The 26031-nt window shown below is 61.3% G+C and overlaps 1 protein-coding gene across 3 annotated transcripts in view; it reads right to left on the reverse strand.

Annotated features, from left to right (window-relative positions):
* Nucleotides 1-2107: 2107 nt before the first annotated feature.
* OTOF (otoferlin) overlaps nt 2108-26031 on the reverse strand; it is a 217812-nt gene continuing 193888 nt past the window's right edge. Inside the window, exons 37-47 of one of the 3 annotated variants that reach the window (XM_043510006.1) lie at nt 15637-15764; nt 10182-10352; nt 9392-9552; nt 8780-8922; nt 7989-8077; nt 6277-6375; nt 4241-4482; nt 3596-3774; nt 3261-3361; nt 2773-2976; nt 2161-2301 (exon numbers count right to left, since the gene is read on the reverse strand). In XM_043510006.1, coding sequence (XP_043365941.1) covers nt 2796-2976; nt 3261-3361; nt 3596-3774; nt 4241-4482; nt 6277-6375; nt 7989-8077; nt 8780-8922; nt 9392-9552; nt 10182-10352; nt 15637-15764 — 1494 coding nt within the window. In that variant the 3' untranslated portion in view covers nt 2161-2301; nt 2773-2795. Of the gene's footprint in view, nt 2302-2725; nt 2977-3260; nt 3362-3595; nt 3775-4240; nt 4483-5952; nt 6052-6276; nt 6376-7988; nt 8078-8779; nt 8923-9391; nt 9553-10181; nt 10353-15636; nt 15765-26031 lie in introns of those variants that run through there. The other 2 variants (XM_038396681.2, XM_043510007.1) reach the window with 2 other exon arrangements.

Below are 26031 nucleotides of genomic sequence, written 5' to 3' on the forward strand. Positions count from 1 at the left end.
AAGTTAGACTGGTACCGTCCCCCCACCCCCGCTCTCTCCCCGGGGGGACGTAGGTTGTTCTAGCCGACTGGTAGAGCTGGGCCTGCAGGGAACGGGGGCCTATGCTATGCCCGTGCTTTATGTATAAAGCTGTGTCCACACCAGGGGCCGCCCCAGCCTAACAGCATCAATCAAATCACCGCCCGCCTCCATGCTACAGGACACTGGTACAAAGTGGGGGCGGGAGGGGGTACGTGCAGGCCACAGCCTGGGTATCAGGCACATGGGCCTAGTTTGGTCATTAACTGCGTGAGCCCCGTGATTTGTGAATTCCTGGCTAAACAGCCGCCTGGCTCGCTGAGATCCGGGCACTGGGGCGGGGGGCACTTTGGATTCACGTGACATGCTACAAGTGTAGACGCTACCTACGCTGACAGGAGGTGGGCTCCGGTCCCCACAGCTTGCGTCTCTCACCCTAGGGCTGGCGTCTTCCCCATGCCCCTGCACGATGGCGCTACGGCTCCCGGCCATGCTAGTGGCGCCCAGGCCCTAGTCTGCTGCAGCAGGCGGTGGAAACGCAGCAGGGCCCGGTGCTGAGCCAGCTCCACCCCCCACGTCCAGCTGGGGCAGGGCCTGCCCAGTGCCCTGCTCCCAACCGGTTCCCATTCAGCGGCAGGGCCTGGGCCCAGTGCCTGCTGCAGGGGCCAGGGTTCAGGGCTGGGCCATGCGCTGCTCACTGACCCCCGCCCCCACCAGGTAACCATGGAGCTGCTGTGCTGAAAGGAAGGGGGGGGAGGGAGCCCCACCAGCACAATTGTGCAGGGGCGCCCCCCACCCCGGTCCATTGAGGCACCCAATCTGGGCACGGGGAGGGAGCGTGAAGTAGGATCCTGTTTCCCAGGCCTGTCCTGACCACTAGGCTGTGCTTCCCCCCCCACCCCCCACCGGTGCACGGTGCAGTTGTGTTGCTGGAATTTGAGGGGCATCCGTCTGCCACCACGTCTACGCAGTGAGTGGCTAAGCCATGCTCCAAAGGGCAGCTGGTGCCTTAGGCATGGGCCCTGGGGTGCTCCAGGCCCACAACTGGGACGTTTCAATTTTCTTTCCTCCTTTTTATTGTCAGATGAAACACAAACATCCTAAAAACAAACGAAAGAGGCTCCCCCCCACCCCCGAAATGGCCTCGGGCTGGCTGCTCTCGTCCCAGCAGCGAACTGGCTCAGCCCCAGGACCAGAAATCAGTGAACACCAGACGCACGCGTTCTTGTGCCCAGGTGGGAAGGGCTGAGTGTTGGGGGGGGGGGGGAACAGCTGTAACACATCAGGCCAAGCATTAGGAGGGCTTGGGGCCAGCAGGGCCCCTCCCAGGATCCCCTGCGGTGACTGGTCCCGCTGGGTTGCGGTTACTGGCCATCGGCGCTAGAAAAAGGACCGGCTGGGTGGCCCTCCAGCCAGCACTGACGGGGTTCCCGCGCAAGCCATGCACCGGCCCAAATGGAGCGGCTGAGGGCGGGAGGCTGGAAAACGGGCCCAGGCTGGGTCCCACCCACCCCCCACGACGAGGGCAGGCAGCCTGGAGAGCTGGCCGCTCCTCACGGCCTGGGCACGTTTCCCCCGGCTCTGCTGCTGCTTTCTCCCCCGCCTGGGGGCAGGACGGCCAGGGCCTTGGCCACGGGCAGCCTCAGAGCCCGCCTGGGGGCTTTTCTGGAGTGTCCCACGGCTCCTCTCCTCAGGCTGTGACCGCTCGGTGTTCAACGCCCCCGTTCTCCCTGGCACCGGTGCCCCAGGGTGGCTCCGGCCGAGGAGGGTGTGGAACAAAACCAGAGCCGCATGCCCCCCCCCCATGCAGGCCAGCCGTGATCGTGGGAGGGTGCGACTGGCCTCCTGGGGCTCTGGCAGCCAGAACCGGGGCAGGGCTAAGAGGCTCTTCACGGTGGGGGCTGGACGCCGAGGGAAAGCGCAAAGGGAGCCCGGGGCCCCAGGCCCAACTCTTCCTTCCCCCGGCCTCAGGCGAGACATACCCAGAGGGAGCCCCGCAAGCAAGGCGGAGCCGCGGGCGTCCCCCGAGCCCAGTCCCGGCGTCGCCCCAGCCGGGCCGCTGCGCATGGCGAGCGGGTGCGTGGCCCCGGGCCCGGGCGGCCTCAGGCCCCCAGCAGCTTCTTGACCATGTAGCCGGGCATGGAGTAGAGGAAAAGTCCCACCATGATGAGGAGCAGCAGCGCCAGCACGATCTTAATGATGAGCCACTTGTAGCGGGTGCAGATCAGGTACTTGACGGACTTGAGCGGGTTGAGGAACCAGATGAAGGAGGTGTCGGGGCGGCTGGCCAACGGGCAGAGGCAGCAGGAGGCGGGGGACGGGACGGGACGGGGAGGAAGAGATGCACAGCCCAGGTTAGCAGCGTTGGACACAGCCAGGCCCCTGTGTAGGGGAAGGGCCTTCTCCCCACCCCACGGCCAGGTCTTTGTGCCTGCGCCTGCGGCCCCCCCTGCCTTGGGCCGAGCCAGCTCCCCTGCCAGTTCCCTCCTCCCAAGGCTCAGCGGCTCGAAAGTGGTTCCCAATTCCCCACTGCGCCCTCCTTGCCTTAGCCCAGCTGCTCATCAGCCCCGGGAGACCCAGCTGGCCGGTCTCCAATGAGTCGCATCTGTTCCCTGCCCCTCCTGAGACTGACCAGGGCCCCTGGCAGCCCGGCTATGCCCCACCTTAGTCCCCTCCCGCGCACCCAGCGCCTCACGGGCCCCTCCAGTGATCTCAGCCAGCAAACATGCCCCAGGTGTTCGGGGCGGGAAGTACCATGAACAAAGGGGATGGTGCCCTCAGGCCCCCAGAAGCTTCTTGACCAGGTAGCCCGGCATGGAGTAGAGGAAGACGCCGACCAGGAGGAACGCAAGGAGGAGGAGGAGGAGTTTCAGGAGGAGCCAGCGGTACGTGTGCCAGATGAAGTAACGGATGGACTTCAGGGGGTTCAGGAACCAGATGAAGCTGGTGTCGGGGCGGCTGGGGGGGTGCAGGGGGGCGGCCGGAGTGATGGGGAGGAGGTGAAGAAAGGCAGGAAAGAAAGATTGACAGACGGACAGAGAACTGGATGTGTATGGGGGGAAAACAGCCCGTATCATGGGGTGTCCCCACCACCTCCTTGCCCTGTAGCATCAGCTCCACGCACCTAACTCCCCTCTCCACTGCCCACCCCCCATCCTCAGCCTCAGCCTACACCCCCCCTCAGGACCCTGCGGGCTCAGGCGTGACGTTCGACTGTTGCCCCTCGCCACCCCGTCACTTACTTGGGTTTCTCCAGTGGGTCGGGCTCGTTGCGGGCCAGCCCCGCGGGGGATTTCTCTGCCTCCTCCACTGTCAGCAGGTGCAGCTCAGCCTCCACCTTGCCCTGGGGGGAGCACAGAGCTCCTCAGTCCCGACCCGCAGCCCCCCACTGGCCTGGTCCCGGGCTCCCCACCCCCAGCTCTGCCAGCGCCCCTCCGTCCCGACCCGCAGCCCCCTGCTACCGCAACCCTGGGCTTCCCCACCCCCAGCCCTGCCAGTGCCCTTCCTCGGGGTGAGTGATGCCAGGCCCACACTGCGGTGCTGCATTCCCCAGTGACCTGCTGCCCGGCATCCTCACCGTGAGCTCCAGTTCGTCATTCTCATTCCTGGCCACAAAGGGCCACCAGCCCTTCACCCTCTTCTGCTTGAAGATGGAGACCAAGGGCAGGTCGCCCTCGTTCGTCACCATGTCCATGCTGCATTGCTTCGCCGTCTTGGCGCCGCGCGGGAAGCGGTTCAGGTCCAGCTCGATGGCCCCTGTCGGGGAGAAAGAACAGCAGCCTTCCCAGCATGCTGGCACTGCCGCCGGGTGCACGGCGCTGGGGTGGGGGGGTCAGCTGCAGCTCCAGGGCCAACACCCAGAGCCTCATGGGAAGTGCCAGAGGAGCTTGAGCCAGCTGGTCCCTTGGACCTCATCCCCTGATCTCCATCTCCTCTGAGCTCCTGGGGGTCTCCCCTGCCCTGATAGATCAGCATCTCCTTTGGTGGCTTCTTCTCCCTCCCTGACCCACCAGGTTCTCGCCTGGGGCTGCCTCCCTTCTCTCTATCCTCTCCCGCCAGCCTCGCCTGCCCGGCTGTGGACAGCAGAGAGTGGATCCCCAGATGGTGGCCTGGCGCTGCACGGCTGGGTGGCTTTCCCTGCCCCACCACAGCCTCATGCCCAGGCCTGGCAGCGCGTCACCCCTCCCCCACAACGTGGGGCCAGACCCCCTTCACTACACACCAAGGAAGTCGTCAGCCGAGAAGTGGTCGGCGTCCCAGACTTGCAGGGTGAGGCGAGCCGGGATCTTGTACTCAGTCTCGTCCCAGGAGAACATGGACTCCTTCTTGGAGATGACAATCTTCTCCTCTGCCATCAGGTAATCGAAGGGGAAGACGTAGCGCCAGTTGAAGTTGCCCTCGCCGGTGAGCGAGTGGTAGTGCACGTCCGTGTCCTGCTTGTCCTCTTGCTGGCCCTTCAGCCACCTGCAGGGACCAGACAGTTGGGCAAGGGGATGGGGCTGATCACGGGGAGTAACGGGACAACCAGACACACACACACACACACACACACCCGTGCCAAGGAGCTGCACCTCAGCTGCGGCACGTGGCCCAGAGACGCACACAAAACGGGAGCAATGACCGCAGCAATGGGCTGGAGGACCCGACGAATGGGGCAGATCGCGTGGAGCTCAACAGGTGAGCACTAAGGGCAGGGACCCAATGACTCTCTGGAAGGGCCTGCAGGGTCCACAAGCCCAGGAGAACCTGGGTGGTCTAAGGGGACCTGACGAGGAGGAGGGTGAATGAGATTGAGGAAGGAACATGTAAGCTGGTACCAATGATTGTCTCCTGGTGGGCAGATGTGCGGGACTGCGCTGCATTCCTAGAGAAGGGGGGGCACCTACATGGCTTGCAGCCAGGGCAGAGAAGGGTGCGTGCATGTGTGCATGTGCGTGCGTCTCTGTTCCTCCAGCAGCACTGCCAGCAAACAGATTCAGCAGTGAGCTGGGACCTGCCAACAGCCCGGCCCTGGGGGACACTGGCGCAACCATCGGCTATGCTGTCCCCACACAATGCGTCTATGCACCTCTGCCCCCCGGAGAGGAGACCCCCTGGGATATGGGATGATGCCACTCCGCCTGCAGGGACTCTCTGAGGAGCCTCAGGTTATCGTTAGCAACTCTTGCTTCAGGGGACTGCCCCTTTGGCACAGAGGGGCACCAGGTGGCTGTGGGCAGGGCGGGTTTGCAGATTCACAGAGCCCAAGGGACCACTGTGATACTCTCATCTGACCGCCTGGATAACACAGGCCAGGGCACGTCCCGAGAAGCCTACCTGCAGCGTCTCCTTTAGAAAAACATCCAACCTTGACTTAAAAATTGCCAGGGAGCAGGGAGTGCCCAGGCTGAGCACAGGGAGTGCCCATGGAGTGGCCGAGATCAGCCAGAGCAGCTCTCAGCAGCTGCTCACCGTGTAACGGCAACTGCTCTAACTGGGCGCCAGACGCAGAACTAACCAGCCACCGAAATCGTCAGGCATCCCACCGGGAATTAACGGTGCCTAATCGGGCCCCAGAAAGGGAATGAACGTGGTGTTGCCACAGACACTAACCAGACACCATAGTCCGGGCTCCGTGCTGGCACCATGCCGGCGTGGGGAGTTGCACTAACAGGCCCTGGAAGCAGAATTCACCCCCAGCTGCTGGGACGTATCATGACAAGGAACCCAGCGGAGTCTGGAACTGGAGTTAACTTGGTGCTGGAGCTCAAGCTGAGTGGGCTTGGGAGGAGCCAGGGGCCAGACCTGGCTGAGCCCCCCGAGATCCTCAGGCTGTGGGTTTGGGTGGGGTGCTCCCGAGGGGCAGCGATGAACGCCTGGGACACTCGGGACACGTTGTGTCCCTCTGCACAGCCCGCAGGGGAGGGGGCCGGGCGGCAAGGTGTTGGCCGTTACCCCCGGACATAGATGTCAGACATCTTCTCTCCTGCCATGAAAGCATCATCCTCCAGCAGCACCTCGTCCGTGTTCCAGATCACCACCCGCAGCTCATAGCTAGGCGGCCGGCAGGGCGGGAACACAGGGACAGACCACACCGGGCGCGGAGCAGACACGGCAAAGGGAGGGGGGACACAGACAGAGGCAAAACAAAGAAGCAGAATGTCTGTTATTCACCCCCATGGCCCCCCAGACCAAGCGCCAGCGGGATCCCGGAGCGAGGCTGCAGCGCCGCGAGATGCTCACGCGCACGGAGGAGCCGGCTCGCCGCGCTGTACCTACCCCCTGACAAAAATGTCACTGGATTTCTCCCCAGTGAAGAAATCATCGTCCTCCAGGATTACCTCATCTGTGTTCCACACTATCACTCTAAGCTCATATCTGGCAGGGAGGAAGGGAGACAAGGAGGTGAGACGAAGCGGGTGGGGAAATCCGGGGCAGAACGGCACAGACCCGGTGGGGCGCTGGGATCGGCTCCCCGGGACAAGACCCCTCTCCTGGGGGGAGCTATGGTGCAGGGCCAAAGAGGAGGGCTCAGCCGTGAGGGCTCAGTCCTCCCAGCTGTTTCAGACCAGAAGGAATCAGTAGGATCAGCTAGTCAGACGTCCTGCCGATCGCCAATCGCCGCCGGCCAGGGGACCTGGGCAGGCAGCCCACTCCTGGGCTTGGGGCAGCTTGCTCCCAGCTGTGGGGCTGGAGCAGGGCAGCCTGTTGCTGCATCAGCTGCTGGCACCTGGGCCCACAAAATTCACCTCCACATGATTCAGCTGAAGTCTCTGGGGCTGCACCAGGGCCCAAGGGGAACTGAATTGCCCCTCCATGCTCAAACCAGCAGCCTGGCAGCCCACATGTTCCAGCAGGGCCCTGCCACCTTGCTCAGCTGGGGTCTGGGGAGCTGGGAGGAGCCAGAGCCCATGGGCTGTGGGTTTCATACCTAGGGAGCCCCCACTCCTGTAGGCTCATTTGGGCAGGGGCCCGTCCGAAGCCCCTAGCATTCTGCTGAGTAACATAATAATTAATAGTTGAGGGTTCCAGCAGGTGTGACCTGGGGTGGCTCCTTGCAATGGTTCCTAGCCAGGAATGCTGACCCACACCAGCTGATGATAATACACATCACACCCTGGGCTGCAACGCCCCCGGGGCTGCAGCCTCATCGCTGATGGACGGGGACCCGCGGGGTTGTTAAAATGCTGGCCTGGCTTGATCCGCAGTCTCTGTCTCACATGCAGGCCGGGCACATTCACACCCACACGCGTGCACAGAGAGGGTGGGGGCTTTGCTGGGACTTTCACATCACTCAGGTCTGGCCTGGCCACAAGTCGCGATCGGGAACAGACGGCAGGGCCCCGGCTCAACTTTCCCGGCGGCGGGCGGGCGGAAGGCGCTTTGGCGCTGGAAGCTGTTGAACGCCTTCCCTGCCCCCACCATGGTGAGAAGGGCCCAGCACTGGTTCACGGGGTTCTGCTGATCACCGGTTCCTCCATCACCCTCCCTGCCCAGCCTCTCTGTCCCCGCTCCCGCAGCTGGATCATGCCCTGGTCCTTAGCTTTCCTGCTCCCTTGGTAGACCCAGCCCAGGGCCAGCAGAAGGAGCCTCATTGATTTCACTGGGCTTCGGATCAGACCCTTATCTCTCCGGCCGTGGAAGCTCAAGGCCCTGCAGGCGCTAACTCGGCCTCGGTGCCCCGCTGGGCCCCGCACACCACCTCTCTGTGAGCAGACAGTGGGAGCAGATGGAGGACATCACACCTCAACTCCCAGCCACCTCCCAAATCAAGGGACCAGGAGCATGGGCTGGAGGGATCGCTCCTTGCGGGGCAGGGGAGGGAAAGAAAGACAGATCCATCCAGCTGAGGGTTTCCTATAGATCTCAGCCCAAACCAGGAGCTGGTTAGGAGCCCCAAGGTGGGCCCTGCAGCCCTCCCGTTAGCGGCAGCATAAGGGGTGACCGACGTGGGGCCTGAGCTGGTCCCAGGCTACCATTAGGTTCGTTACCTCTTTGGCTTCCTGGGAGAGATATCGATGGCAGGGCCAGGTGCTGGCATATCCATGGGGAACATGTCCACCCACATCTCCAGCCGGCCCTGCAATGTGGGGAAGACCCAGTTAGCTCCCTCTGCTGTCTCCTCCCCTCCCTTTACGGGGTTCCTTCCCGCTCCCATCTGGCAGTCACCAGCCTGACGGTGACAGTCGCACGGAGACAAGGCCATAGCAGAACGTGTTTGCAGAGAACTTTGCCAGCTTGGGGGCTCAGCTGCACCCCCTTCCCCCCACAGAGTGTCTCCTGCCCGCGGAGCAGATGAGAGGCAATAGACGAGGTACCGAGGGGACATGGGGTACTGTGGGAAGGGTGGGAAGAGGTGTGGCCATGGGATGCGGATGTAGGGTGGAGATGGAGGGGAAACAAGCGCACGAGGGTAGAGAACAGGGTCCGGGGATGAAGAAGGCAGCCAGAGCCCTACAGCTGTGGGCTTGGGAAACACAAGGGAACAGGGCCTTGGGGAGGTATGGAAAAAGGGGGGAGCTAATCAGACAGGCAGAGATAATTGCTATTATTGCTCCCCCGGGGTGATTTTTTGTGGGAAGGGTCTACCCCTGCAGGATTCACCTGCTGCGGGGATGGGATGGGGCTAGTCCGCTTGGCCTTGGATTTGCCTTGCACGTGGGAACCCGAGGCTCAGCAGGGCTGGCGTTCCCCGAGGGTTAGACAGGGTGCTGCGTTCACCTCTTCGTCCCACCACCCGCCACCGAGCCAGTGACCCCGATGCCAGGAGAGCGGACGGTACCTGTTCGATGCCGGGCTTGTCGGGATTCAGCAGCGGCCGTGTCTCCACGTGCTCCGGGACGAGCTTGCAGCCCACCCGGGGGATCTCCTCCCAGTGGCGCAGGACCGCCAGGGCCAGGTGCTCATCCGTCTGCTTCTTCTGACCTGCGTGCGCAGAGCCAGCGCTGAGCCGGGCCGGCAGGGCCAAGGTAAAGCAGCCGGGCCACGCTGTCCGCGGCCAGCCTGAGGCAGGAGAATGCCACCCCCCGATGGGTAGGGGCATGGAGCATGGGCTGTCTCACCTCTTGGGCGTGACCAGACCCCTCCCCCCAGCCAGGCCAGGCCGACCCCCACCCTCCGTCTCCCCATTTGCAAAGCAGGCGCTCGATTTTCCGGCACGCTCCTGGCCTGACCTGGGGGGTGTGTGTGCTCATAGCTGTGGAGGCGTGTGCAGGTGCCTGCCAAGGCCGGCCAGGGGGTAGCTGCAGAGAAACCCCCCCGGCGCAGGAATGGCGGTGCTGCCGCCCCAGATCAGACACTGAGCCACTTTTCACGTAGCCGCTTAAAGCCAACTGACAGGCAGCGGGGTGGGGGAAGCGATGCCGGGGGAGTGCCACACCCTCGGTCCCATTACCGTTTTCATCCTCCATCTCCCTGGGGCCGGTGAAGACCCGGTTGGCGACTTTCACCCGCCCTCCAGGTCCGTAGTAGGGCCCATCCACCTTGCCCTCTTTGCACAGCTTGGAGAGGATCTGCGTGGGCTTCCCGGAGTCCCGCCACATGTTGTAGCCGTGGCTGTGAACAAAGGGCTGGGGTCAGGGAGAGCCGCTGCGGATCCAACCACTTCCAACTTGCCCAGGGAGAAGGGGCCTGCCCCGCTCCTCCAGGGCTGGGAGGAAGGCAGAATCGCACCGGCTGGAGCCAGGAATCATATGGGAAGGGACTATGCAGACCAATGTCCCCGACTCTCCCAGCCCTGAGCTCCCCACACATGGATCTGCCAACGCCCCTCAATCCTGAACTGTAGCCCCGTGTGGTCCCTGCCCTGGGCTCCTCATACACAGCTCTGCCAGTGCCCCCCAATCCTGACCCATAGCCCCCTGCTGCCCCAGTCCTGGGCTTCCCCACCAAGCTCTGCCAATGCCCCTCAGTCCTGGCCTTACGTGTCCCCTCTTTGGGCACCTATGCACACTTTGCTGATGCCCCTGAGTCCTGCCCTGCATTCCTGCTATTCCATGTGGGGTGCCCCATACAGGAGCAGACAGGGCCAGGGGGTCAGGAGCACACAACGCGTTTCCACGTGCCCTGCTGGGCTGGGGGGGTGGGTCTGGGCCCGGGGCTGTCTGTCTGCCGGGGGACAGTTTCATTCCCACGCAGTCGGGGCAGTGGGGTGGCAGGGCCCGAGGCGGGAGGAGTTTCCATACATGGAGTAGGTCTGTGAGATGCCGCAGGTGGCCCGGTGCTTGCTGTAGTATCGGTTCTCCAGGTCGATCTTGGTCTCCCCGATCAGGTCGTCAGAACCCACCAGGTCCCAGTCGTACACGGCCACGGTCAGCATGGACTCCATGGGGAAAGTGGCCTCAATGTCAAACGACCTGGGGATCGGGGAGGAGAGAGAACGAAAGAGCATTTACCCCTGGGCCTCGGTGCAGGCCCCACCCTTGCTAATGGCCCTGGCTCGCCTCGCAGCCTGCTCTGCCCCAAGGCTCTGCCCCACAGTCTGCCCTGAGGCCCCGCCCCCACTGTGCCTGCACTCCACCCTGAGGCCCCGCCCCTGCTCCGCCCACAGTCTGCCCTGAGGCCCCGCCCCCACTGTGCCTGCACTGCACCCTGAGGCCCCGCCCCTGCTCCGCCCACAGTCTGCCCTGAGGCCCCGCGCCCACTGTGCCTGCACTGCACCCTGAGGCCCCGCCCCTGCTCCGCCCACAGTCTGCCCTGAGGCCCCGCCCCCACTGTGCCTGCACTGCACCCTGAGGCCCCGCCCCTGCTCCGCCCACAGTCTGCCCTGAGGCCCCGCCCCCACTGTGCCTGCACTGCACCCTGAGGCCCCGCCCCTGCTCCGCCCACAGTCTGCCCTGAGGCCCCGCCCCCACTGTGCCTGCACTCCACCCTGAGGCCCCGCCCCTGCTCCGCCCACAGTCTGCCCTGAGGCCCCGCCCCCACTGTGCCTGCACTGCACCCTGAGGCCCCGCCCCTGCTCCGCCCACAGTCTGCCCTGAGGCCCCGCCCCCACTGTGCCTGCACTCCACCCTGAGGCCCCGCCCCTGCTCCGCCCACAGTCTGCCTGAGGCCCCGCCCCCACTGTGCCTGCACTGCACCCTGAGGCCCCGCCCCTGCTCCGCCCACAGTCTGCCCTGAGGCCCCGCCCCCACTGTGCCTGCACTCCACCCTGAGGCCCCGCCCCTGCTCCGCCCACAGTCTGCCCTGAGGCCCCGCCCCCACTGTGCCTGCACTGCACCCTGAGGCCCCGCCCCTGCTCCGCCCACAGTCTGCCCTGAGGCCCCGCCCCCACTGTGCCTGCACTTTGCTCTGAGGCCCCGCCCCTGCTCAGCCTCTTCCCCCCAAGGTCCCACCCCCCACTCACATGGGGAGGGGGCAGAGAGGAGTGAGCAGTGGGTTCGGGGGAAGGGTGGAGTGGAGTGAGCAGGGGGCAAGGCACAGAGGGGGTGGCGAGGAGCAATCAGTGAGCAGAGAGGAGTGAGCAGGGGGGGCGAGACGGGGAGGAGAGGAGCGAGCGGGGGGCGAGGCGGGGAGGAGAGGAGAGGAGCGAGTGGGGGGGCGAGGCGGGAGGAGAGGAGCGAGCGGGGGGGCCGAGGCGGGGAGGAGAGGAGCGAGCGGGGGGGCCGAGGCGGGGAGGAGAGGAGCGAGTGGGGGGGCGAGGCGGGGAAGAGAAGAGCGAGTGGGGGGGCGAGGCGGGGAAGAGAGGAGCGAGCGGGGGGGCGAGGCGGGGAGGAGAGGAGCGAGTGGGGGGTGAGGGGAGGATGAGATGAGTGAGCGTGGCAGGGAGGAGAGGAGCGAGCGGGGGGGGCGTGGCAGGGAGGAGAGGAGCGAGTGGGGGGTGAGGGGAGGATGAGAGGAGTGAGCGTGGCAGGGAGGAGAGGAGCGAGTGTGGGGGACGAGGCGGGGAGGAGAGGAGCGAGCGGGGGGCGAGGCGGGGAAGAGAAGAGCGAGTGGGGGGGCGAGGCGGGGAAGAGAAGAGCGAGTGGGGGGGCGAGGCGGGGAGGAGAGGAGCGAGTGGGGGGGCGAGGCGGGGAGGAGAGGAGCGAGTGGGGGGTGAGGAGAGGATGAGAGGAGCGAGCGGGGGGGGCGTGGCAGGGAGGAGAGGAGCGAGTGGGGGGGCGAGGCGGGGAGGAGAGGAGCGAGCGGGGGCGAGGCGGGGAAGAGAGGAGCGAGCGGGGGGGCGAGGCGGGGAAGAGAGGAGCGAGCGGGGGGCGAGGCGGGGAAGAGAGGAGCGAGCGGGGGGGCGAGGCGGGGAGGAGAGGAGCGAGTGGGGGGTGAGGGGAGGATGAGAGGAGCGAGCGTGGCAGGGAGGAGAGGAGCGAGCGGGGGGCGAGGCGGGGAAGAGAAGAGCGAGTGGGGGGGCGAGGCGGGGAGGAGAGGAGCGAGTGGGGGGGCGAGGCGGGGAGGAGAGGAGCGAGCGGGGGGGGCGTGGCAGGGAGGAGAGGAGCGAGCGGGGGGGCGAGGCGGGGAGGAGAGGAGCGAGCGGGGGCGAGGCGGGGAAGAGAGGAGCGAGCGGGGGGGCCGAGGCGGGGAGGAGAGGAGCGAGCGGGGGGGCGAGGCGGGGAAGAGAGGAGCGAGCGGGGGGCGAGGCGGGGAAGAGAGGAGCGAGCGGGGGGTGAGGCGGGGAAGAGAGGAGCGAGTTGGGGGTGAGGGGAGGATGAGAGGAGCGAGCGGGGGGGGCGTGGCAGGGAGAAGAGGAGCGAGTGGGGGGTGAGGGGAGGATGAGAGGAGTGAGCGTGGCAGGGAGGAGAGGAGCGAGTGGGGGGTGAGGGGAGGATGAGAGGAGCGAGCGGGGGGGGCGTGGCAGGGAGGAGAGGAGCGAGTGGGGGGTGAGGGGAGGATGAGAGGAGTGAGCGTGGCAGGGAGGAGAGGACCGAGCGGGGGGCGAGGTGGGGAGGAGAGGAGCGAGCGGGGGCGAGGCGGGGAAGAGAGGAGCGAGCGGGGGGCGAGGCGGGGAAGAGAAGAGCGAGTGGGGGGGCGAGGCGGGGAAGAGAAGAGCGAGTGGGGGGGGCGAGGCGGGGAGGAGAGGAGCGAGTGGGGGGGCGAGGCGGGGAGGAGAGGAGCGAGTGGGGGGTGAGGAGAGGATGAGAGGAGCGAGCGGGGGGGGCGTGGCAGGGAGGAGAGGAGCGAGTGGGGGGGCGAGGCGGGGAGGAGAGGAGCGAGCGGGGGCGAGGCGGGGAAGAGAGGAGCGAGCGGGGGGGGCGAGGCGGGGAAGAGAGGAGCGAGCGGGGGGGTGAGGCGGGGAAGAGAGGAGCGAGCGGGGGGCGAGGCGGGGAAGAGAGGAGCGAGCGGGGGGGCGAGGCGGGGAGGAGAGGAGCGAGTGGGGGGTGAGGGGAGGATGAGAGGAGCGAGCGTGGCAGGGAGGAGAGGAGCGAGCGGGGGGGCGAGGTGGGGAAGAGAGGAGCGAGCGGGGGGCGAGGCGGGGAAGAGAAGAGCGAGTGGGGGGGCGAGGCGGGGAAGAGAAGAGCGAGTGGGGGGGCGAGGCGGGGAGGAGAGGAGCGAGTGGGGGGGCGAGGCGGGGAGGAGAGGAGCGAGCGGGGGGGGGCGTGGCAGGGAGGAGAGGAGCGAGCGGGGGGGGGCGAGGCGGGGAGGAGAGGAGCGAGCGGGGGCGAGGCGGGGAAGAGAGGAGCGAGCGGGGGGGCCGAGGCGGGGAGGAGAGGAGCGAGCGGGGGGGCGAGGCGGGGAAGAGAGGAGCGAGCGGGGGGCGAGGCGGGGAAGAGAGGAGCGAGCGGGGGGTGAGGCGGGGAAGAGAGGAGCGAGTTGGGGGTGAGGGGAGGATGAGAGGAGCGAGCGGGGGGGGCGTGGCAGGGAGAAGAGGAGCGAGTGGGGGGTGAGGGGAGGATGAGAGGAGTGAGCGTGGCAGGGAGGAGAGGAGCGAGCGGGGGGCGAGGCGGGGAGGAGAGGAGCGAGTGGGGGGTGAGGGGAGGATGAGAGGAGCGAGCGGGGGGGGCGTGGCAGGGAGGAGAGGAGCGAGTGGGGGGTGAGGGGAGGATGAGAGGAGTGAGCGTGGCAGGGAGGAGAGGACCGAGCGGGGGGCGAGGCGGGGAGGAGAGGAGCGAGCGGGGGCGAGGCGGGGAAGAGAGGAGCGAGCGGGGGGGCGAGGCGGGGAGGAGAGGAGCGAGCGGGGGGCGAGGCGGGGAGGAGAGGAGCAAGCGGGGGGGGCGAGGCGGGAGGAGAGGAGCGAGCGGGGGGGCCGAGGCGGGGAGGAGAGGAGCGAGCGGGGGGCGAGGCGGGGAGGAGAGGAGCGAGCGGGGGGCGAGGCGGGGAGGAGAGGAGTGAGCGGGGGGGCCGAGGCGGGGAGGAGAGGAGCGAGCGGGGGGTGAGGCGGGGAAGAGAGGAGCGAGTGGGGGGGCGAGGCGGGGAAGAGAAGAGCGAGTGGGGGGGGCGAGGCGGGGAGGAGAGGAGCGAGCGGGGGCGAGGCGGGGAGGAGAGGAGCGAGCGGGGGGGGCGAGGCGGGGAGGAGAGGAGCGAGCGGGGGGGCGAGGCGGGGAGGAGAGGAGCGAGTGGGGGGTGAGGGGAGGATGAGAGGAGCGAGCGTGGCAGGGAGGAGAGGAGCGAGCGGGGGGGCGAGGCGGGGAAGAGAGGAGCGAGCGGGGGGCGAGGCGGGGAAGAGAAGAGCGAGTGGGGGGGCGAGGCGGGGAGGAGAGGAGCGAGTGGGGGGGCGAGGCGGGGAGGAGAGGAGCGAGCGGGGGGGGCGTGGCAGGGAGGAGAGGAGCGAGTGGGGGGTGAGGGGAGGATGAGAGGAGTGAGCGTGGCAGGGAGGAGAGGAGCGAGCGGGGGGGCGAGGCGGGGAGGAGAGGAGCGAGCGGGGGCGAGGCGGGGAAGAGAGGAGCGAGCGGGGGGCGAGGCGGGGAAGAGAGGAGCGAGCGGGGGGTGAGGGGAGGATGAGAGGAGCGAGCGGGGGGGGCGTGGCAGGGAGGAGAGGAGCGAGTGGGGGGTGAGGGGAGGATGAGAGGAGTGAGCGTGGCAGGGAGGAGAGGAGCGAGCGGGGGGCGAGGCGGGGAGGAGAGGAGCGAGTGGGGGGTGAGGGGAGGATGAGAGGAGCGAGCGGGGGGGGGCGTGGCAGGGAGGAGAGGAGCGAGTGGGGGGTGAGGGGAGGATGAGAGGAGTGAGCGTGGCAGGGAGGAGAGGAGCGAGCGGGGGCGAGGCGGGGAAGAGAGGAGCGAGCGGGGGGCGAGGCGGGGAGGAGAGGAGCGAGCGGGGGGCGAGGCGGGGAGGAGAGGAGCGAGCGGGGGGGGCGAGGCGGGAGGAGAGGAGCGAGCGGGGGGGCCGAGGCGGGGAGGAGAGGAGCGAGCCGTGGAGCTAGGCGAGGAGGAGGGGAACAAGTGGGGGGGCGAGGTGGAGAGGGGGCGGAGAGGCTGAGTGGGGGCGGGGACACAGTCCAGGCAGTGTTGCCCCTTCTGAGTGTGGGCCCGGTGCCACTGGCACCATTGTAAACCCGGAGTGGACAAAATGGAGACAGGAAGCCTGCCTTTGTCCCGCTGCTCTGTGGGGGATGGGCCAGTGCCTAGAGCCCCGGGCTAGCCCTGGGCTCTCTTCCTGACCCTGCTTGCCTTCTTCAGGCTCCCACCGTGCATCTGAACTAGCCCTCGCCCAGAGATCTCAGCTGTGGCCACTAGGTGCTACAGTAACGCCCACAATAACACCGCAGTGCCTTACTTCCCAAAGATGGGGTTCAGCTGCTTGGAGATGTAGTTCTCCTTGTCTCTGATGTCTGTCTTGCCCAGCTTGATGGCGATATAGGGATCAGCTTTCCCGTTGATGTCGGCTGGGTGCAGGTCAGTGGCCTGTGAGGAAGACGCGAGACACACCGTGTCCCCTGGGCACACGTGGCCCACACCAGCCAAGTGTTCGCTTTCTGCCGTGTGGCTGCAAGTCTCTTGCTGTTCAAACCTCCCCTCCCTCCATTTCCTCCAAGAGAAAACTGACAAACTGCAACTTCACTTCCCTCCACCCCTCGGAAGAACGTAACCGGGTCAGCCCAATGGTCCATCTAGCCCAGTATTCTCCCTCTGGTCGTCAGAGGCTAGGGACACCCAGAGCATGGGGTTGCATCCCTGACCATCTTGGCTAATATCCATTGGACTGGTCCTCCAGGAACTGATCTAATTCTTAGAATCATAGAACATAGGGTTAGAAGGGACCACAAGGGTCCCCTAGTCTAATTCCCCACCAAGAGGCAGGATTTGTTGTGTTTAAACCATCTTTTTTGAACCCAGTGATACTTTTGGCCTTCACAACATCCCTTGGCAATGAGTTCCACAGGCCGACTGTGCGCTGTGTGAAGAAATACTTCCTTCTGTTTGGTTTAAATCTGCTGCCTATTCATTTCATTGGTTGACACCATGGTTCTCCTACAACTCTCGCAGCCTCCTCCCGGCACAGGTGCAGAAGTTTCTCATCCACTCTCCTCCTATAACACCTCCACTTGCCCCAGTGAGCCCATCCCAGATCATCTCCTGAGCTACCTCATGCCCAGCCTCATCCCCACCCTCCTCTTCTTCGTAACCTCTTGCTCTCCTCTGGCTCTTTCCCCTCACAATATGACCACGCTCTCTTCGATTCGTAGATCCCAAGGGCAGAAGGGACCGAAGTGATCATCTAGTCTGACCTCCTGAATAGCACAGACCTTCCCCCAAACAATTCCTGTTTGAACTAGAGCAGAACTTTATGCAAACCAGCGAGTCTTGATTTTAAAATGTTCAGTGATGGCGAATCCACCACGGCCCTTGGGAAATTGTTCCGATGGTTAACTATCCACCGTGTTAAAAATGTACATCTCATTTCCAGTCTGAATTTGTCTAGCTTCAACTTCCAGCCCTGGGATTGTGTTAGACCTTTCTCTGCTAGACTGAAGAGCCCATTGTCAGATATTTGTTCCCCAGGGATTAAGCTCTTTGAGTCTATCACTGTAGGGCAGGTTTCTAATCCTTTAATCATTCTCATGGCTCTTCTCTGAACCCTCTCTAATGCATCAACATCCTTCTTGAACTTTGGGCACAGAACTGGACACAGGATTCCAGCAGGCGTCACACCAGGGCCACATACAGAGGTAAAAGAACTTCTCTGCTCCTACTTGAGATTCCCTGTTTATACATCCCAGAATCTTCAGCTGATTCCATCCCCCTCCCCAAATCTTTTTCCGAGTCACTGCTTTCATCCGGTAAGTGCGGCCTCATTCTTTGTTTCTAGATGGATACATTTACAATTAGCCATATTAAAACATATTGTTTGTTTGTGCCTGTCATGGAGTATGGGGGAGTCCGGGGCCTGCACCCCTCTTCCTGGGATTCACTGTGACTCTCAGCCAGCCAGTAAAACGGAAGGTTTATTGGACAATAGGAACACAGTCTAAAACAGAGCTTGGGGGTACAACCAGGACCCCTCAGTCAAGTCCTTCTGGGGGAGCAGGGAGCTTAGACGCCAGACCTGGGGTTCCCTGTGTTCCACCATCCAGCACCAAACTGAAACTAACGCCCCCCCCCCCGCCCCCAGCAGGCTCTCTCCTGCAGCCTTTTGTCCACATTCCCAGGGCAGAGGTGTTACCTCCCCCTCCTGGGTCAGGTTACAGGCTCTCAGGTATCCCATCCGCAGGGAGTGAAACTCCCCTGCCACATTCGCAGGTCAACACTCCCCCTCCCTGCTGCTTCACATCTCTCCCCCCTTCAAGACTGAACTGATCGGGGCCACTCTGACCAGTGACATGGGGAAGTTCAGGGCCCCCTCTCCGGAACAACGCATCCGCTCTCATGTTGGCACTTCCCTTCACATGGACCACGTCCATGTCATAATCCTGCAGAAGCAGGCTCCACTCCAGGAGTTTGGCGTTGGCTCCTTTCATCTGGTGCAGCCAGGTCAGGGGAGAGTGGTCAGTGCACACGGTGAAGTGTCGCCCGAAGAGATAGGGCTCTAGTTTCTTGAGGGCCCACACCATGGCCAGGCACTCCTTCTCGATGGCCGCATAGTGTTGCTCCCGGGGTAGGAACTTCTTGCTCAGGTACATGATGGGGTGTCTCTCCCCCTTTTCAACCTCCTGCATTAACACCGCCCCCAGTCCCGTGTCCGAGGCATCTGTGAACACCGTAAAGGGCTTGTCAAAGTCTGGGTTTGCCACAACTGGGCCACTGGCCAGAGCCTCCTTCAGCGCCCGGAAAGCCTCCTGGCACTGCTCAGTCCAGACCACCTTGTCTGGCTTCCCCTTCTTGCATAGCTCGGTGATGGGGGTGGCTACGGCGCTAAAGCGGGGCACAAACCTTCGGTAGTATCCTGCCAACCCAATAAAGGCTTGGACCTGCTTTTTGGTGTGGGGAGCGGGCCAATCTCTGATCACTTCCACTTCAGCTGGTTCTGGCTTTAGGCAGCCGCTCCCCACCCGATGGCCCAGGTAAGATACTTCAGCCATCCCCACCTTGCACTTCTCCGCTTTACAGTCAGCCCAGCCTCTTGGAGTCGGTCCAGCGCTTGTCTAACCTGGGACACATGATCCTCCCAGGTCTGGCTAAAGACACAGATGTCATCAATATACGCCACGGCAAAACTCTCCATCCCCCTCAATAGCTGATCCACCAGGCGCTGGAAGGTGGCCGGTGCTCCCTTGAGGCCGAAAGGCAGGATGAGGAACTCATAGAGCCCGAGAGGGGTGATAAAGGCCGATTTCAGCCGGGCATCTGTATCCAGCGGCACTTGCCAGTAGCCCTTTGTAAGGTCCATGGTGGTAAGGTACTGAGCTCCTCCTAATTTGTCTAGGAGCTCATCAGGCCTGGGCATGGGGTAGGCATCAGCTACAGTGATAGCACTGAGCTTCCAATAGTCCACACAGAACCGGATCGACCCGTCCTTTTTGGAAACCAGCACCACCAGCAAGGCCCAAGGGCTGGCAGATGGCTGGATCACCCCCAAAGCCAGCATGTCCCTGACCTCTCCTTCCAGGTCCTGAGCCGTTTTCCCTGTGACTCGGAAGGGGGAGCATCTTTTCAGCGGGTGCGATCCTGTCTGCACCCAGTGGACAGTCACATTAGTGTGTCCAGGCTGGTTGGAAAACAGCTGTCGGTACGGATGCAGCACCCCCCTGATCTCAGCTTGCTTGGCAGGGGTGAGCTGATCAAAGAGGGGGATTGTTTCCAGGGAGGAGCTAGCTGCTGTCTCATGGAATAGATCTTTTAAAGGGTCGTCTCCCTGCTCCTCCCAATGTCCACACACGGCCAAAACCACATTCCCCCTGGCATAATATGGCTTCATCATATTCACATGGTACACCCGGTGGTGGTGGGCCCGGTTCGACAGCTCCACCACATAGTTTACCTCATTTAGCTGATTGACAAACTTGAACGGGCCCTCCCAGGCAGCCTGTAGTTTGTTCTTTCTCACAGGGATGAGAACCATCACCGGATCCCCGGTGGCGTAGGCTCGGGCCCGCACCGTACGGTCATACCAGACAGTCTGCTTCTTCTGGGCTCTGGCCAGATTCTCCCTGGCCAGGCCCATGAGTTCAGCAAGTCTCTCTCGGAAGATCAGGACATACCCCACCACTGACTCTCCATTGGGAGTGGCCTTCCCCTCTCATCAGGTCCAGGGGGCCCCTTTCCCTCCTTCCATATAACAGTTCGAAAGGTGAAAATCCGGTAGACTCCTGGGGTACCTCCCTGTACGCGAACGGCAGGTGAGGTAAGTACTTGTCCCGGTCCTGCGGGTGCTGGTGCATAAAGGTTTTCAGCATCATCTTTAGTGTCCCATTGAACCTCTCCACCAGCCCATTGGACTGGGGGTGATACTCTGAGGCCCAGTTGTGCCGGACCCCACATTTCGCCCACAAGCACCGGAGCAGGGCCGACATGAAGTTGGATCTTTGGTCTGTCAAGACTTCCTTGGGGAACCCCACTCGGCTGAAAATGGTCAGCAGTGCATCTGCCATGGTGTCTAATTCAGTGGAAGCTAAGGGCACTGCCTCGGGGTAGCGGGTGGTGAAATCTACCACCACCAGAATGAATTTCTTCCCCGACCAGGTCGTCTTGCTGAGAGGCCCCACTATGTCCATGGTCACCTTCTGGAAAGATTCCTCTATGATGGGCAAAGGTCTCAAAGCCGCTTTCCCCTTGTCCCGGGCCTTCCCCACCCTCTGACAGGGGTCACAGGATCGGCAATACAGCCGGACAGTGGTAAAGACCCCAGGCCAGTAAAAGTTCTGTAGCAGCCTCTGCCGGGTGCGCCGGATTCCCTGGTGCCCTGAGCGGGGGATGTCCTGGGCCAGGTACAGGAGCTTGTGGTGATACTTCTGGGGGATCCACCAGCTGCCTCCTGACCCCACAGGACTCCACTTCCCTTGGGGGAGCCCATTCTCGGGACAGGAATCCCTTCTCCCAGAGGAACCTCTCCTGGCAACCTCTCCTCATGGTCCGTACCACCCTGAGGTCGGCCAGGTCCCTGAGCTTCCGCAAGGAGGGATCTTTCTGCAACTCGGCCTGGAACTCGGCGGCTGGGGAAGGGATGGGGCCCGGTTCCCTCTCACTGGCTGGGTCTGAGGCCAGAGCCTCTCTGAGCCATGCCCCTCGGCGCTCCCTCCTCACCAGGGTAGGGTCCTGCGCCTCCGGTGTGGTACCCTCCCCAAGGTCAGGCTGCAGTGCCCCTCGCCAGCTCTGGCTATGGGTATTCCCACCACCACCAGGGCATTCTGGGGGTTGATTGGCCAGTCCTCTAGGTCCCCCCCCATCAAAACCTCATTGGGCAAATGGTGGTACACCCCCACATCCTTGGGCCCCTCCTTGGGCCCCCATTTCAGGTATTCCCTTGCCATGGGCACCTTGAATGGGGTCCCACCCATCCCCGTCAGGGTCAGGTAGGTGTTGGGCACCACCCGATCCGGGGCCACCACCTCAGGCTGGGCCAGCATCACCTCTGTGCCCATATCCCAGTATCCATTGACCTTCCTCCCATCCACCTCCAGGGGAACAAGGCACTCGCTCCGGAGGGACAGCCCTATGCCCCCCCTGTAAACTGAGAATCCTGAGTCCAGAGCCTCCAGCCCTCTGGCGGAGTTGGCCTGGGGTACTCTTCTCTCCTGAGCAGCTGGTAAGCTGGCAGCCCCCCTTGCCTGGGTCATCTGCCCCTTGTCCAGCTGGGTCCCTACCCAGTTAACCCTGGGTAGGTTGGGTCTGCTCAGTCTGTCCCTGAGCCTGGGGCACCGGGTCCGTACATGGCCTCTCTGGCCACAGTGATAGCAGCTCAGGTCACGTTGGTCCCCTCTAGCAGGTCGGATGGTCCTGACGCCAGGCGTTCCCCTGGGGAGGGGGTTCTCCATATTTCCCCGCCAGGAGGTCCCATGGTGACTCTCTCTCTGCATCGTGGGGGGCCTGTTCTTTTGGGACTCCTCCCTGCTACCCCCGGACCGACTGTTCACAAACTCGTCGGCCAGCTGCCCTGCATGCTGTGGGTTCTCCAGCTTTTTGTCCACCAACCATAGCCTCAGGTCGGAAGGGCATTGTTCATACAGTTGCTCCAGTACAATTAGGTCAAGCAGGTCCTCTTTAGCTTGGGCCCCAGCTGTCCACTTGCGGGCATATCCCTGCATTCGGTTGACCAGTTGTTGGTATGTGACCTCAGGCGTTTTACGCTGACTCCGGCACCTTTTCCGGTACATCTCGGGGGTCAGCCCAAACTCACGGAGCAGGGCCTTTTTGAACAGTTCGTAGTCCCCTGCCCTCACCCCTTTCATTTGGCTGTACACCTCCACGGCTTTGGGGTCCAGTAAAGGGGTGAGAAACTGGAGCCTGTCTGCAGGGTCAACCTTGTGTATCTCGTAGGCATTCTCAAAGGCTGTCAGGAAGTTATCTGTGCCCTCCCCGTCCTTACGCTGGGCCAGGAAGCACTGATCAAAGCTCCTTACAGTCTTGGTCCCCCTTCACTCACCGCAGTGGGGGCCCCACTGCTCCTCAGTCTGGCCAGTCCTAGTTCATGCTGCCTCTGTTTCTCCTTCTCTTCCCGCTCATGCTGATGCTGCTTTTCATGATCCTCCAGCTCCATCATTTTCATCTCCCTCTCCCATTCCAGCCGCCTCCACTCCAGGGATGGGGAGTTCTGCTGGGGTCAGGGTGCCCTCGATATTCGCTAGGCTTCCCCCAGTCCCTCCCCCAGCCATAGGTAGGCAGGGTCTTGGGATGTCCTTGGCAGCAGTCTGACCCCTCCCAGACCGGTCAGGCCCCAGGTCCCATGCTGCATCCACCAGGCGGCTTCCCTCAGGGACAGGGATCGGGTCATCCAAGCGATCCCTCTCCTCCAACTGGGCAATCAGCTGTTCCTTGGTGGACCTCCCAATGCACAGCCCCCTCTGCCTGCACAGCTCCACCAGGTCGCTCTTAAGGCGTTTAGCAAACATCTCCCTGCTGGCCACTCGCAGGCCTGGGCAGCTTTCCACGGTTTCCAGGAAGAACCCCTAGGGTGCCAGTCCTTCTTGAGGTCACCACCTCTTTGCCAGGGTTGAGCTGCAGACTCCTCCACCCCTGGCACCACTTGCTGTAATCCCCCAGGGGACCCTGTTACTGCAAAAGTCTTTCTCTCTGGTCATACACTCCCAGGGGTTAACCACCTCCTGAAACCGTCTCTCTCTGAATCTTCAGCACACCTGGTCCCCGTCAATCCCCCTTCGTTTTACTGGTCCCCAGTCACTTACTGCAGGAAGCGCCATTCACAGGGTGCAGCAGATCCCACTGCTACCACCAGTTGTCATGCAGTGTGGGGGAGTCTGGGGCCTGTACCCCTCTTCCTGGGATTCACTGTGACTCTCAGCCAGCCAGTAAAACAGAAGGTTTATTGGACAATAGGAACACAATCTAAAACAGAGCTTGGGGGTACAACCAGGACCCCTCAGTCAAGTCCTTCTGGGGGAGCAGGGAGCTTAGACGCCAGACCTGGGGTTCCCTGCGTTCCATCACCCAACACCAAACAAACTAAACTGCCCCCCAGCAGGCTCTCTCCTGCAGCCTTTTGTCCACATTCACAGGGCAGCGGTGTTACCTCCCCCTCCCGGGTCAGGTTGCAGGCTCTCGGGTATCCCATCTGCAGGGAGTGAAACTCCCCTGCCACATTCCCAGGTCAACACTCCCCCCTCCCTGCTGCGTCACAGTACCCATCTTACCAAGCGATCCAGAGCAGAACAGACCTGTCCTCATCATCATTTACAGATGTATATAGAGATACTATGTAAGGAATTTGAATATATACTGGAAATATGTTTTAAAGTCTGCATCAAAGTATTAGTCACCAGCAAAGACGAAGAACAGGTTTTGCATAAGACACGAAGTAAGAAATGTGTATTTTTCTGTTGGGATGTAAATTAAGTAGCATAATCTAACACAACGGATGCTCATTTTACATATAAAGTCAAATGTTAACGAAGAGATGTGAGGTCAACAGGGAAAGCAGCACACAGGCAAAACAAGTCACAGGTGGTTATCCTGTCTGTGAGGAAAGACAATGAAATTTGGGGGTACACTGAGGAGGCAAATAAGACCCCCACCCTCATCCTGCACCTAGGAAGGAAACGGACAGAGTGTTTACATTCATGAAAAACGGATCTCAGCCAACCTTGGCTGCAGGGGACTTCAGGTTAGAGAAACTTCTTTAGACAGGAAGTTAAGCTGGTAGTTTAGTCTCTAGAAAGTATGTTGTGCTTTTGTTTGCTATGTAACTCTTTGTTTCCAATATCCTCCCTCACTGTCTCCCAAATCTCTAGTCTTTGGTAATAAATTTATTCTTGTATCACTATCAATATATCTCAGAGCGGTGGTGTTCAGCAGAGTGCTGGCTGAGCTGAATCTTTCAAGCTGTCCTGTCCTGTTCCTTTGGGGATGGCAGCCCTGCTAATTCTGTGAGTGTTCAGTGGAGAGGGTGCTGGACATGACAGGGAACGCTCAGAGTGGGCCAGGGGTTGGCATATGCACAGAGAGAGTGAGACCTGCAGAGGTCTGGAGAGCAGGGCTTGTGTTGCCAGCGGCTGGTGGATTCAGGGAGCTGTTTCACAGACAAGGCTGCCTCATGTTTACAGGCAGGTGGTGGTGAGGTGCCCCACAACCGTGGGCATTGTCACATGGGGACCTCACTAGAAACACACCCGCTCCATGATGTGAACAAATTGGAGAGAGTCCAGCGGTGGGGAGAGAAAATGATTAGGGGGCTGGGGCACATGACTTTTGAGGAGAGGCTGAGGGAACTGGGATTATTTAGTCTGCAAAAGAGAAGAGTGAGGGGGATTTGGTAGCAGCCTTCAACTACCTGAAGGGGGATTCCAAAGAGGATGGCTCTAAGCTGTTCTCAGTAGCGGCAGATGACAGAACAAGGAGTAATGGTCTCAAGTTGCAATGGGGGAGGCCTAGGTTGGATATTAGGAAAAACTTTTTCACTAGGAGGGTGGTGAAGCACTGGAATGGGTTACCTAGGGAGGTGGTGGAATTTCCATCCATAGAGGTTTTTAAGGCCCGACTTGACATAGCCCTGGCTGGGATGATTTAGTTGGGGTTGGTCCTGCTTTGAGCAAGGGGTTCCTCCTGAGGTCTCTTCCAACCCTAGTCTTCTATGATTCTATGATCTATAGTCCATAAAATCATGGTGATTGGCATTAATTACATTATCCTCCTTTAGTTCTTTATTAATCAAGTCCCGGATCCAGCTGTTCCATTATCTTACCTGGGATCAATGTCAGGCTGACTGGCCTATAACTATGTAGGTCATCCCATTTACCCTTTTAAAAAATTGGTACATTAGCTTTCTTCAAGTCTTCTGGAACTTCCCCAGTGCTCCAAGACTTATTGAAAATCAACACAAATGGCCCAATGCATTCCTCAGCCAACTCTTTTAAAACTCTTGGAGTTAAGTTATTTAGACCTGCTGTTTAAAAATGTCTAATTTTAGTAGCTGCTCTTTAACATCCTCCAGAGATAGTAGTGGAATGGAAAGAGTATTATATGATATGACTACACCATCTGTTTTTTCCCAAATACAGAACAGAAATATTTATGGAAAACGTATGCCTTTTCTGCATTATTAGTGATAATTCTACCTTTTAGATCTAGTAATGGACCTGTACCGTTGCTGGGATTCTTTTTGTTCCTAATATACTTTAAAAACTCCTTGTTGTTCTTCTTAACTCTGCTGGCCATAGATTTTGCTGTGTCCCTTTGCTTCCCTTATCAATTGTCTACAATTACAATTTATATTCATTACTATCAATTTCCCATTTTTTCCATTCATTATAGCTGTCTTCACTTACCCTGTAACTAGTTTGGTTTTTTAACCAGTACAGACTTCTTCACTGATGGTGGAATTACAGCTTTTTGGGTATCTAGTAAAGTGTTCTTAAACAATTCCCAATTATCATTCACATTTTTCTGATTAAATTCTTCCTCCCCACTGATTTGGCTCATGCTTTTTTTCAGTGTTGTGAAACTGGTCCTTTCAAAGCATCAAGCATATATATCCTGGTTCAGACTTTATTCTATTTGCACATTAAAACTATGATCAAGTCATGATCACTTGTACCTACCCTTCCATTAATTTTCAGTTCTATGGTCAGTGCCTCTTTATCTGTTAGGATAAGGTCTAATATAGAATTCCCCCATGTTGGTAAAAACACTTTTTGAGTTAGAAAACTGTCATCTAGACTATTACGAAATTCCAAGGATTGTTTTAGCACTGGCAGCATGACACTTCCAGCATGTGTCATTGAAATCAAAGTTCCCTGGGACCATACAGCATTTTTACCTACACTTTAGAGCAGCGGTTCTCAACCCGTGGCCTGTGGGCTGAATGTGGCCCAATTACCACACAGCTGCGGCCCAGCTCAGCTGTGTGCCAAAGGCCACAAGCTCCAGCCTCCTGGCTGCCCTCGCAGCTTGTTCCCTGCCCCACGCCCTACACCCCGCTCTCCACTCCTGGTCCCACTCTGTGGAGGGGTCTCTGGGTGGAGGGTGATGAACGAAGTGGTTTGTGGGCGGCACTGTGGGTCTCAACCTGCAGGCCAACTAACACTTTGTGGGCTACATATGCGCCCTACAATGATAAATAGGT

This window comes from Dermochelys coriacea, chromosome 3 (genome assembly GCF_009764565.3).
Source record: "Dermochelys coriacea isolate rDerCor1 chromosome 3, rDerCor1.pri.v4, whole genome shotgun sequence".
NCBI lineage: Eukaryota > Metazoa > Chordata > Testudines > Dermochelyidae > Dermochelys > Dermochelys coriacea.